The sequence below is a fragment of the Elaeis guineensis genome, chromosome 15, assembly GCF_000442705.2.
Source record: "Elaeis guineensis isolate ETL-2024a chromosome 15, EG11, whole genome shotgun sequence".
Taxonomy (NCBI): domain Eukaryota; kingdom Viridiplantae; phylum Streptophyta; class Magnoliopsida; order Arecales; family Arecaceae; genus Elaeis; species Elaeis guineensis.
In genome coordinates, this window is record NC_026007.2 from 71,856,555 (window position 1) to 71,869,767 (window position 13,213).

Below are 13,213 nucleotides of genomic sequence, written 5' to 3' on the forward strand. Positions count from 1 at the left end.
GCAGGGACACTGAAACAGGCCCTACACAATCATGTATTATAAGACATGTAATGAGACAATTGGTTAGTTCCCCTTGCTAAGTTTAATGATCAATTTGTTGATTTTTATTCCTTTATAAAGCTGTTCCAGTGCGCTTCATATGGTCGTTGCTTTCACCTCTAGACCGTCAACATTTCATACCAAAAAGAAGAGATGAAGCTCTAGGCTTGAACCATTGAGCTCTCATTGGATAATACTGCCCACCAGCTGAGCTAATATTACTTGATTGATATTCATAGGAGTGCCGAGGTCAATCAAAGGGATGAACATTTTGAAGTCCTTCCCTCATGAAAATGGGGAAGTCAAAAAGTGCATACGCTTGTGAGTTTGTTGCCATATTAGATATTTTTAATTGCTCCAGGATGTATATATAAGCCATGATCAGATACATATCTCTTTATGTTACTGTGATTCTATTGATAATAAATCTTCAAAATTAACCTTCCAATATGACAAGCGTGACCCAAAATTAATAAGAGGTGGGGCTTTCTAAAAATTTGGATCCTTACAGATACGAGCAGGAGATTTTGCGTAACACGCCCCACAAAATAATGGAAAGCAATATAGCATAATTTTCTAAAATAGTAGGAAGTCGTTGAAGTGGGATAATCGAGTCAGTTGGCTATTTTTGTTTGATTGTATATAAAGATACGCATATATACCTAGTTGTAGCATTCGAATTCTACTCTTATCTTCAGAAACTTCATGCTAGAGAGGTCTTATTTTCATTTTCAGAAACCAAATAATACCCTCTAACTTGACACAGATTTGGATATGAAAACTATTAATTTAATTAGATGGATATATATTGAAAGTATAGATCAGAGTAACTTGAATAGTGTGGTTATATAGCAAGTTATTGGAAGTCTAAGAATAATTTTGGTGAGAGGTTCTTGCATATACGTGTTGGCTCGAAACATGATATAATCTTTGGCGTATTTAGATAGGTGCATATCGAACAAGCTGTCATTGTGTTGGCATTATATAAATCAAGCATAAACAAAGGTATGAAGTAAATACAAATCGGAATGACTTGAAGAGAAAATACTATTTATTTGATGAATTGAAAAGTAGTACGTATATACGAAATCTTTTTCTTTTTTTCGTTCCAAAATCAAATCCATCAAGATGGTCTTTTGTATAGACTCCACACAGCTTTGCTTGCCACAAGGGGATTTTGAATTTGCTCTTCTGTTATATTGAACTATTCAGCATGCGGTCCTTCATCTTTATTTCTCTCTGCCTTAAAGGACAAATGAAAAAAAAGAACAAAACAATCAGTCATAAATTAATAAAATTACTAAGCATTACCAACAATTCATTTGTTTGGGTGTACACTACTTTTTCATGAAGTCCATCAAAAAGTGAAGCCATTTTACAAGCACATTTCAAAATGGCTACATGATGTAACAAATTTATTTCCTGTGGAGAGATAGATTTAACATAACTACAAATATTATTACATAGCTTTATATCAACTATTTAGGACTAGCTTTTTAGATCCTCATTCATCAAGTATTCCTTATTAAATCCACTTATAACATTTTTCCAAATTGATCCATATAAAAATTATTATAATGCATGATATAAAAACATAGAATTAAAACTACCAGCAAAAAAGTTTGCAAAGTAAACCCCTGAAAATGATAAGTTTTTAATTTTTTGTTAAGTAACTGCAGCTTGGGCAAGAAAAATAATCACATTAAAAATATTATGTCTTAGGTTAAAAAAAATAAAACATATATTATTCTCAAAAATCCAAAATATTACGATGCTTGATGTATTAAATTAAATCTGCAAATAATGGAAATTGCTTTTAAGGGTAGAGCATTTGGAAAATTTACAAAATAATACGATTAATCTATAGAGTTAAGCAAATCTTCTATCCATATAATATTTTAATAATAGTTGATGATTTATTAATGTATATAAATATAAAAATAAAATACTAAATTAATTATTATGAATACTCCTAGAATGGGGAGTCTTTATTTTACAAGGTAAAATTACATTTGTTCATAATAACAGTTTACGCAAAGCTCATAAAGTTATTAATTAAATATACCATAAGTTAATCAAAAAAGTGTATAAACTCACAACATATGAATTTGACAAGTCTAATGTAAGCAACATTTATTATCAACGAATAAAAAGTTATCACATTATATAGTTACCTGAGCTTTAAAAATCATATTATTCTCTGTGACAAATCGATCAAAATTTGGAGATAATTCTATGATCTTGAATTCTAGTTCTCTGTTCTTGAGTTGTACTTTTGCAAGCTCAGTTTGGGATTCTTTAACCTAATAAGAAGCATTCAATAACAACTATTAGATGGGCATAAATTGTTTCTAGATCAAAGATCTTGACAAACAAAAATAGAAAATAATACAGCCAAACCTTTTATGGAATAAAAATAAACTTTATATTTTTGGTTACCTGAGCTCTCAAAACTTCGTTCTCTTTCTTGTGCTTTTGGCATTCAACTTGTGATCTTGCAAGCTAATAAGTAGAATTCAATAACCCTTTTTAGATAAGCAATAGAATGTTTAAGATCAATGAGTTCAGTAAAAAACGGATACCATATTATGGCTTCTTACCTCCTCTAGAAGCTCATAAACATAATCTTGCTTTTTTTTTCTGGAACGTCGGGCTGATTCCCTGTTAGCCAGCTTTCTAATTGATAGAGAATGCACCGATGGAACCGGAAATAATAAAAATTATTGAGATGTTAATATGCTAGCAAGATATACTTATCCTTTTATATGGTATTATAGACTTAGGAGCCTGATTATTACATTAATATGTTAACAATATTTTATGCTACAAATTAAAGGTAAAGCATGATATGCTTAAGGAAATAGTTCTAAATGTATTCTAACTAATGATCGATAAACAAATGCATCATTGAGTTATCAAATAGGAATATCAACATATCACTTAATATATATATAATGTTTACCTTTTTAATTGCTTTTCTTCCATAGGGTCCATATTTTTTGCAGTCTGCGTTTCTCCTCCTTTATCAGTTGACGACCTACTATATGATCCACCTGAAGGTATATCATTTGGAAACCTTAATCCCTGGATAAGAGGGAAAGAAAAAATTCTGTGTTATATCATGAAAAATTCAGAATACACAATTTTAAGTGAAAATGGTGAGAAACTAGTTTAGATGACATAAACAAATAGCATCATATAATATCCACAAAAGTTATTTTTGTGGAGTAGTGCATGACATATACTGAATTATTTTCTACATGTGTTTTCCTATGGCAGGTGTTGATCATGCTAAAAAAAAGTATAATATCGACATAACCAGATCATTACAGTCGCTCAGCCCATCTATTTATAGGATCACGTATTATTAAAACTTATTCTTTGAGACAGAATCGAATGTCCTAAAAGTATGCAGTTCTTACCACCGCGGCACCGGCCTCGTCCAGCTTGCACCTTAGATTAGCCTCTGAGTACTCCGTGTTGGAGTTTGCCTCCATGCTAGAAGATTGGTGGTTAGGAGGTGGTGCCAGAAGAAGGGAGGATGAAGGATTAACATGGTCGACTTCCATGTTGACCGCATCCACGTTGCCTGCAGGCAGCTGCTCTTCCAGGAGATGAGAGGCATACTGCTCCATGTCATGCTCCGAAAGCATCCATGCCCGGAGATCATCAATATCTGAGAACAATCTCTCCATGACAACTCGTTCTTCTCCCTTCTCTTCGATCTGCGACGCTCGAGGAGATGTATCCTTATGGACGACTATATATATAAGCATGAGGGAAAGGAGGGATTGAAGCATGCATGAGTCGAAAATTCTATCGGGATGGATTTGGATTTTATTTTCCTTCATCTTTCCATGTAAGGAACGAAGATCCTTTTAACGAATTTATTGCCTTTTTTTGCACTCCTCTTCGACTCTCTTTGAGCTTTCCATAGTTGTCTATTTAATTTATTACCTTCTCTTTCCTTTTCCTTCCACGTACTCCATGGTTTACTCCCGCCACCTTCAATCTCTCTTCCAACGCTCGACCACTCTCCCCCATCTCCTTCAACTCCACTCTCTGCTCCTCAAAACCGCTTTCGACCACCACCCCTTCTTCGCCTCCCGACTCGTTGCCTCTCTATGCTCGCTCTCCCTCCACCACGCCCATTCCCTCTTCTCCCACCTCCCCTTCCCCCCTCCCGTCTTCGCCTGGAACTCCATCATCCATGCTTACGCCAACTCCGCTTCCCCTGTTGAAGCCCTCCATTTTTCTCGGCCCTCCGGCAAGCCGGGGTCGCACCGGATAACTTCACCTACCCCTTTGTTCTCAAGGCCTGCGGGCGTTCATCCTTGCTGCGAGCAGGTGGGATGCTTCATGGCTTGGCTTTGAAGTCGGGGTTTTTATCGGATTTGTATGTGGGGAACGCCCTTCTGCATTTGTATGCTAGTTGTCGAATGATTGCATGTGCCCGGAAGACGTTTGATGAAATGGAGGTGAGAGAAGATGTCGCTTTGTGGCAGGGGCGGCTGAAGGGCAAGGCCATCGAAGCCCTTGCCTTAGGCCCCCGCCCCCAGGAGGCCCCCCGCCTCCACCTCCGGCGTCCTGGTCCCGCCTGAGCCACCCTCCAGGCCTCCGGCGCTCCGCGGCTCCGCCTCCATGTCTCCGCGGGACCGCAGCTCCGCCTCCAGCCGCCTGTCGGCACTCGGCAGCGCTGGCCCGCGTCGGCCCCCGCCTCGACGAGATCCACCAGCGCCTCCCCTCCCTCGAGGCCTCCGTCCGCCCGATCCGCACCCACCGCGACGCCCTCGCTACCGTCGGCGGCCATATCGACCGTGCCGTCAGCCCCGCTGCCGCCGTTCTCAAGGTGTTTGACGCAATGACGCCGTCCACGGCCTCGAGCGACTGCTGCGGCCCCTCCTCTCCGACCCCGACGCCGACCTCCCCGGCTCTCCGGCTACCTCTCCGTCCTCAAGCGCCTCGAGGAGGCTCTCCGCTTCTTCTCCGATGGCGACAACTGCGGCCTCGCCGTCCAGTGGCTCGATGACATCGTCGACTACCTCGACGATCATTCCGTCGCCGACGGGCACAGCCGTCAGCCGTCCAGGATCACCACCGGTAAGTTTCTTCTTTTTTTTTGTTTTTCGACACTCCCCCTCCGCCCCGCTAGGTGCGCCGGGCCGGCGGCCAGCGGGCCGCCGGTCTGCCTTCGTTTCTCGAAAGTCAGAGCCTGGAAGAACCGAAGAAGGCCCCTCCCTGGCGGCGGTCCACCCCCCGACCTCCACCGGTAAGTTTCTTCATTTTTTTTTATTTTTCGACACTCCCCCTCCACCCCGATTGTGCGTCGGGCCGGCGGCCCGCCGGTCCGCCTTCGTTTCTCGAAAGTCGGAGCCCGAAAGAAAGCCCCTCTCTGATCTCACCTTCATTTTTAGCTTTAGGCCTCCAAAGATGTTGAGCCGCCCCTGCCTTGTGGAGCTCCATGATCGAGGGATACGTTGCTTGGTAGGTGAAAACTCACTTTAGCGAGCCCGTTCTATTTAGTTTTCGATATGTTTCCTAGAGTGTGTGTCGCTTTGTCTCTGAAAACATCTGATACATACTCAACTCTAGAAGTAACTCTGATTTCTTGATTCAGTAAATGAAATTTAGCTAAAGCACAACTGATCTTTCTTACAACCTACAGTTCATGATCAAGACATCGGCACTTTTTGCAATTTTGTGCCATGAAGTATTTTAACGAGCAAAACCATTATTATCTAAGGGCTCGACCTTCATATGCATATTTATCGGTTCTTCATGTGCGCACTAAATGCATTGAAGAATCTATTTGTTCTTATGTTCCTTTATTTTCCATTTGCAATTTTCGATTCCTTATTGCAATTTATGATCCTCTGCTGTGTGCTCTATACTTCCTGACCTCTATAGCTTTGCCTTTGTTCTGGTTCCATGTAATTTAATTTTCAGAACTGCAGCATATGCATCAAACTCTTATTCATGGAGGTTCTTTTGTGTGCACAGTGATCGTCCTCTTGATTCTTTAGTGGTGTTTCGACAAAAGAGACGGGCAAATGTTGAACCCAACTCTGTCACTCTGGTAAGCTTGCTTTCTGCTTCCAGCCATCTAGCTTGTCCGAGCATTGGTCGATCTGTACATTCATACATAACAACAAATGATATCAAATTGGACGTTGCTTTAGGAACTGCTCTTGTCAACATGTATGCTAAGTGTGGGCATATAGAGGAAGCCTTCCAAGTTTTCAAATCCATGGAGGAAAGGAACCTGCTATTGGATAGAATTCTATACCGTTCGTTGCAGCAGGAAGAAAAAAAAAGATAAAACAGGAACACAATCAAGTAAATGAATTAGCTCAAATGCTATCTTTACGAGACATATAAGCTTCACTATGAAAAAGAAACAAGTACAAGAGGAGAATACCTACTTTCAACTCTCATACACAAACCTTTCTCAACAAGAAGCACTCATCTTCATAAAAGCTCTCATAAAATCCTCCAAAGAGATCCTTTCACAGACCTGTCAGTGTGAGGATTTTCAACGTCTCTGGATATTTTCTGTGATGCAAATCACTACATCATGCCTCACTGCCACTTATACGGTCATTGCTGCTGCTTTGCCTGATGCTCTGCTCTGCCACCGACCCTCTGTATGTGCTCTATCTGTGTCTGCTCTGCCGGCTGCATGCTCTTTGGTCTGTACGGGCCGTCAGGCCTCTTTATAGACCCCAAAATCCAATCCTGATCGAAAAAACACTCTTGTTCGGACTCCACATATGTTTAGACCATTCGATCTTCGCCACACACTTATCTGGCCATCAGATTGCGCATCTACATGCTTGATCACATCCGATTGAGCCTCCAAGCCGTCCGATCAAGCCTGCGAATCCTCCTCGATCGTTAGATTGCACACTGGCCTCCGTACACCGCGGTAGATCGTGAGAAATGCAGCGGTGAAACGCATTAGTCCATGATGGACCGCGCGAGATGCGTTGAAAAGGGGCATCGCACCCCGCCCATCTATTGGGCCGGCCCACATGCGCCCGCAGTTGGCTCTAACATGAGTCGGGCCATGCTCGCAGGCCTGGCTTGTAGGCCCTCGGGCTCCACCTCTCGCATCCTTGGGTCTTCTCGTGTGGATTTCTCCATTTTGGGCTTCTGTAGGTCAAATTTCGAGACGTCGAATCTCAACACCTGCAGTCTGGACGATCATGATTTCAGGCTTTGTGGGTAATGGCCATAGGGAAGAAGCAATTGCTCTATTCTCTCAAATGGAAGCTTCTGGCCTGAAACTAGACAGCACTTCATTCTCCATCATCTCAAGTGCTTGCAGCCACTTGGGTATGGTAGATGAAGGCCGGAGCTATTTTAGCAAGATGGTGGATGTTTACAATATCCAACCAACAATCGAGCATTATGGCTGCACGGTCGATTCGTTTAGACGAGCAGGTTTGGTGGATACTGCTTATGAGTTCATCAAAAATATGTCTTGTCACGCCCCGAATCCAACACTCGAGTCGGATACGTGATGGCCGCACACTCCTTAGAGCAAGCCCTAAAGAATATGCAAGGTCAAATTAAATCGTTACAACCTTATCAACCATAATATTTAATTTCAATAATAATTCATAAAACTTGCATAATTACAAATAAATTTTTTCAATTCTCTGATCAGATACTATGACACTCCTATTTATTCTTCTGCCCACCCATAAATCCAGGCCATAGTCAATCATAAGCATCCTGTAACTCTGAGAAGAAAAGAAAGATGAAAGGGTGTGAGCTTTACAGTCCAGTAAGAATTTTCATATCACACCAATATAATAATATAATCTGAAAATAAGGATAAGCAATAACACATAAAAGCCGATGTTTACTGTCCAGAATACTGCAAACATTTATAGATTATCTGTTTTATCAAAAGAGATGCATCATCATATGTTAAATAAGTGAAACAATTTTATTCAACGATTGTTTCATATCTTATCTTTCCATTTTCTTCTATTATCACATCATCTTTAATTCTTTTCTTTTTGGCTTTGGCTTTGGCTTTGGTTTTGGCTTTGGCTTTGGACTACCAGGATCATGCGACGATCTTTTATTCGGATCGATTTCTGTGATCTTCCTCGGATCGAAATATTCATGATCTTTCTCGGATCAAAGTGGCCATGATCTTTCTCGGATCAAATTATTCATGATCTTTCTCGGATCAGATTCTTCATGATCTTTCTCGGATCATATTCTTCCACACATAAGCCTGTGGGGGCTGTCCCAGGCATAAGCTCCTGGTAAGCTATTCCACATTACAAGGTCAGTCCAAACCATATTTCTCTTTCTCTTTATTTTTCATTAAACTATAATATTTGACTTCATTAATCAATTCAAATTTTACAGTGTAATAAATATGTCATACCCATATAATCATGCTATCAATCGCTGATACATATAAATTGATATAACATACTCATGCTCAAAATCATATAAATAAATAACAGTGTCTCAGATATAACAAATTCATCAATCTCAAATCCAACGATGCAAAATCAAGGAGATAAAACCAACGGTAAAATAACATATATAATGATAATCATGTACAGAGATTCTTACATTTACTGGTGACTGATCCAAGCACAGAAATCAATGTTCTTCTTTGATTTATGAATTTCTCTAACAAAATATTCCACTCGATATCATATGCAGACAATCATCTCTTCATGACCCTGATCAATATAAGAGTCACATATAGAGAAATTACCGATAATCGATCCTAATACACAAATCGAATACCTCTCTTAGGATTAATCAAAATTAGGACTTGTCTAAGTATCTGGATCCTCCACTGATCTATAAGACTTCTAGAGAGAGGAAATTCATGAAGAGAGAGAAAATTCTAAAGAGAGAAAGTAGAGAGAAAGTGGAGAGAGAAATCTTCGTATTCTTCCGATGAGGCAATCATGGTCAAGATCATCAGAGGTCCTATCAGGGTGACTCAATATGAATCAAATATTACAAATTTCGAATAGGATCGGACTGGAATTAGATCTACTGCACGAATTTTGGAGCGATCTCGAATCATCTTATTTTCATCTCAAGTTTATTCTACGGTCTGTGATGAAATCAAAAAATGAGAAAGACTCTAGAGAGACAAAATCCATAAAAAGAGAGAAAAATCTAGAGAGAGAAAATAGAGAGAGAATTTAGAGAGAGAAATTGGAGAGAGAAGGTAGAGAGAGGAGAGAGAAAAAAATTTTCTCTCTTCTTCTTCTTCTTATTTTATTTTATTTTTATTTTTCTCTCTCTTTTTCTCTCTTTTTCTTTTCTTTTCTTTTTTCTCTTTTTCCTTTTCTTTTTCTTTTCTTTTCCTTCTCTTCTTTTCTTTTTCTTTTTCTTTTCCTTCTTCTTCTTCTTTTCTTCTTTCCCGTGGGTTTCTTTTGGGCCGAAATAGAGGATCTTTGATCCCCTCATTGGTTGGCCGGCCGGCGACGCAGCCGGCGCGGGGATGGTTGGCGGCCAAAGGAGAGGTGATCCGACGGCAAGAGAAGATCAAACCGATGGTCGGCGGTGACCACCGACGTCGGAATCAAAGAGAAACGGTCAAAAAATGAAGGTTACTTCCGCAACAAAATCCGGCGACTCCGGTCGCCGGCGAGCATGCACATCGGCACGGGAAGGAAGGGGGAGAAGAGAGGAAGGGGAGGAGGCTTACCTCCGTCGCCGGCGAAGCTTTTCCGACGAGAAATTGGACGTCACAGTGATGGGTCTCCATGAGGAATTTCCGGCGATTGCCGCCGTTTTGCCCTGGGATTTTCGATGGAAAGGAGAGAGGAGGGATCTCCTCCTTAAATAGGACCGGAGGGAGCTTGTCTCCGACTCCGATTGGGAGCCGGTGAAGGGAGAAAGAAGACTCCCTCCGGGAGTCTTCTCCCCTGATTTTTTTTTTTTTTCTTTTTTTTGTTTGGGCTTTGGGTTGATTCTGGGCCCAATTTGGGCCGGGGTGTTACATGCCTATTGCTCCAAATGGTGTTATACTAAGGTCATTCTTAGGAGCCTGCAGGAAAAATGGTAAAATTACTGTTGTGGATGGTGAACTGAATCGATTGATGAAGCTTTTGCTCCAAGAGGAGACTGATCTTGGAGCAAACTATATGCTTGCTGCTAACATGTCCGCATTGTCTGATAAATGGAGCGATGCAGCCAAGCTACATGGCAGCATTCCAGAGAGGGGTTTGAAGAAAGTTGCTGCATGCAGTTGGGTGGAAGTGCATGGAAGACTTGTTGAATGGGAGGGAATGGGAATTGGTGGATGACCATAATGCTGAAAAGTAAGCCCAAGCACAGTTATATGTTCAAACTACAACAAATGAGAAGCAGGGCGTAAAAGATTCAGTCTTCTTTAGTAGTTTGTTGCTGTGGGTAATTAAAAAGGGATCGACTGAATCTTTATATTAATTCCTGAAATTTTTATACAACGTCACATGGTCCTTATCCATATATTTTTCATCAGATTATTGAAATGTTGATTGCGTTTCAATTGTTACTTTGGTCTTCTTTTGCTGAAGGTTTATGATACTCACTATTATCCAAGCAGGTGATGTTCAAATGAAGTGACAAAGCGACTTTTTTAGTTGATGTTTCTGCGGAATGGAAAAAGAAAAATATTCTTCTTATCCTCTGATGAAATGGAGGATCAGGTTCAAATATAGGCATTTAATCACCCGTCTTTTGCATCCAATGTGCAAGTGATTAAGCATTATTTTGTTTTTGCACAGGTGGACGTACTGTAACATCCTTGCATGGTTAACAAGAAATTCGTTTTTCACTCAAGTTGAAGTTTTTCATGAAATCAATTTGGAAAACTGATGTAAACCTTTTGATAAAAATGCTCAGATAACTAAATTGCGAGAGAAGGACATTTTTAAAAGCTGCGCTAACATCGGATGAGCATTGAGGAGGGATACAGCAGGGGACAAAGTGGGAGTGATCCAAATTAGAGATTCCTTTCAGCAGTCTTCAAAGGTTGAGGCCTCCCATTTTCTTTGGTACATCACCATCTTTAACATGGATCGAATAATTCAGCAGGGGTTAAGGAATCTAGGAGCATGACAAGAACTTCAAATCTTATTTGGTTGATTCTGTCAGAAAGTGTTTATGGAACTGGCAAGCATTTAGATCCTCTTCCTTAGACATGAATCCAATTCAATTAGGAATCGTGTCCAGGCTTAAACTAAAAGCTGCAATCTGGGTTTCTCCAAAAGTTGGATCATGTTTGAATCCTCTAAAATTATAGCAAAAAAGCGCAGGTCAGAACACAGGGAAACGAAAAACAAAGGTGGTAAAAATCTTGAACTCCAAACAAGAGAGAGAATAAGAAGAAGAATTTGTTCCATCTTCTTCAGCAACAACAACAAAGATGGTGGCGAAGCACAATGGTAGAGAGAAAAGAAGCAAGCTTTGTGACACATCATAAACGACCTGGCTTTTGTATCGGTCACCTTCATATATAATTACACTAATTACTTCCCAGCTCCACTCTTCATCCAACCACACCATCATCATCATTATCAGCGGCTAAGAAGCGGGAACCAACGGCGATGGAAGTAGGACTGTTGGGAGATCACGAAGATGACGATCACCAGCACTAGCCCGACGCCCCACGGTGAGCCACCTGCTCGACGAAATGACTCCCTCCCTGGAAGCTGGATGAAGAAAGGGACCCACCTCTTGTCTCGGCTCGAGAGCCAGTGGACAGCGAGCAGCAGCACGAGCGGCAGCACTATCATGGTTAGCCTGAGCTGATCGACCAAGCTCTCCAGGGCCGACTCAGAGCTCATGTACCATGAGAGGCCAATGGAGATGAAGACTATGAAAAGAAAGAGCCAGAGGTGGAGTGGCATGGGAGGGACTTGTGTGGAAGGATCAAAATTATAGGGACCATGCTGATAATAGTATCTACCAGACATGTGTGTCTTAATTTTGGGAAGGGTGGGGGGTTGGTCCTGCAGAGGTTGGAGAAGTGGGTTCTCTCTGTTTTCTAGAGGGTGGTGGAATGATCATGGGAGGGAGGAGATGAGGATGGTGAGTTTATATAGTGACATGTTTGTGTTTCACTTTGAAGGGGTAATTAACATTCAGGGTTTAGGGTTTATGGTTATGTTAAAAATGTAAAGGTATCTTGGAAAAGCTTTACCCCTTCGGGTCCTTAGGAGTCAATTAAATTATCACCTAGATGTGTGACCGAGCCAAGCTTGATCATGCTTGGCTTGAAATTATTAACCAGCCTGAAGTTAAAGATGAAGCTGGGCTCTGAATTTTTTTCACCGTCTAATTTCGAATCATGTCAGATGCGCAGCTATTTTGATTGGCTCGATAATCTGAAAATGAATCAAAATCATTTGAAGCTTGTATTGAGCTTGGGTCGAGTTTGGTCTAAATTTGAACTAAAGTTGTTTTCTCGCTTGTCTTTTTTTCTTTGATTTCATAATCTTAATGAAATCTAGTTGCATTTCCCAACCCTCTCTTGTTATCTCAAAAAATAATTAAAATAATTACTGATTTCATAAATAACAATGATTTCGTATGTGTCTGCACTTTATCAAGCTGATTTTTTAGCTGTCATATCATTTTGCCCCTTGTTACATCTTGTAATATCATGATTATCCAATATTTTGCAAAAATCACCATGCTAGTGTCAGAGAAGTTTTAAGGATGTGATTCTCACATTTTCTGTTCAGGGGGGAAAATGCATGAAACATGACAAGGAGCATGTTGAGCAAAAATAAGCTAAACGCTTGTATGGTAATTTGAAGCACAATGGTACAACAGTAAGTTATTTTTTGAACATTTCTTTTTCAGCTTTATGCATCATGGATATGTGGCTCACACACCTAATTGCTTCTGAAAAAAATTAGTAGGAATCAGGCATCCCACTGCCTGCTAGCTTTTCTTGTGCCGTGAGGAATCCTTCCAATTTGACAGTCCATGGGGCCCTAGTCGTTGCATGGGGGGATTCAAGGTATAGAGTGACCGACCAATGGCAAAATGCCACGTGCCACCGACCACACTCTGGATGAGGAATAAAGAGGTAAAAGGTATAGTCCAAAGAATTTGTTGCTTGAAAAGTGGAGGAATCAATAAGAAAGTATGATGGTCCTTGTTGGAGGCCCAACTTAGTGCATGTTCT

At 40.7% G+C, this 13,213-nt stretch overlaps 1 protein-coding gene and 1 long non-coding RNA gene across 5 annotated transcripts; one reads left to right on the plus strand and one right to left on the minus strand.

The window, feature by feature from the left end:
* Nucleotides 1-1,045: 1,045 nt before the first annotated feature.
* LOC140854098 (uncharacterized) lies at nucleotides 1,046-3,890 on the minus strand. The gene is made up of 6 exons (XM_073249526.1): nucleotides 3,462-3,890; nucleotides 3,002-3,123; nucleotides 2,640-2,715; nucleotides 2,479-2,541; nucleotides 2,214-2,342; nucleotides 1,046-1,282 (listed from the first exon to the last, which is right to left on the minus strand). Exons 1-6 carry the CDS (start codon nucleotides 3,888-3,890, stop codon nucleotides 1,244-1,246), a joined length of 858 nt encoding a protein of 285 aa, XP_073105627.1. The 3' UTR covers nucleotides 1,046-1,243.
* A 63-nt stretch (nucleotides 3,891-3,953) lies between these two features.
* Nucleotides 3,954-12,535, plus strand: LOC140854099 (uncharacterized). 4 transcript variants are annotated; one of them, XR_012137218.1, is made up of 5 exons: nucleotides 3,954-5,308; nucleotides 5,454-5,523; nucleotides 6,040-6,115; nucleotides 10,622-10,724; nucleotides 10,803-12,535. It is a non-coding gene; the product is annotated as an uncharacterized lncRNA (long non-coding RNA). The 4 variants fall into 4 exon arrangements; XR_012137219.1 differs by having other exon boundaries at nucleotides 10,921-12,535; XR_012137220.1 differs by lacking the exon at nucleotides 10,622-10,724 and having other exon boundaries at nucleotides 10,921-12,535.
* The last annotated feature ends 678 nt before the right edge of the window (nucleotides 12,536-13,213 follow it).

What these genes read in the sequence shown, in the direction of transcription:
- LOC140854098 (XM_073249526.1), bottom strand. Translation starts at nt 3,890, where the DNA reads ATGAAGGAAAATAAAATCCAAATCCATCCCGATAGAATTTTCGACTCA. An exon ending in TTTATGAGCTTCTAGAGGAG is followed by an intron (nt 2,542 to 2,639) that starts GTAAGAAGCCAT and finishes TCTACTTATTAG; the next exon opens with CTTGCAAGATCACAAGTTGA. An exon ending in ATATGATTTTTAAAGCTCAG is followed by an intron (nt 1,283 to 2,213) that starts GTAACTATATAA and finishes TTGTCCTTTAAG; the next exon opens with GCAGAGAGAAATAAAGATGA.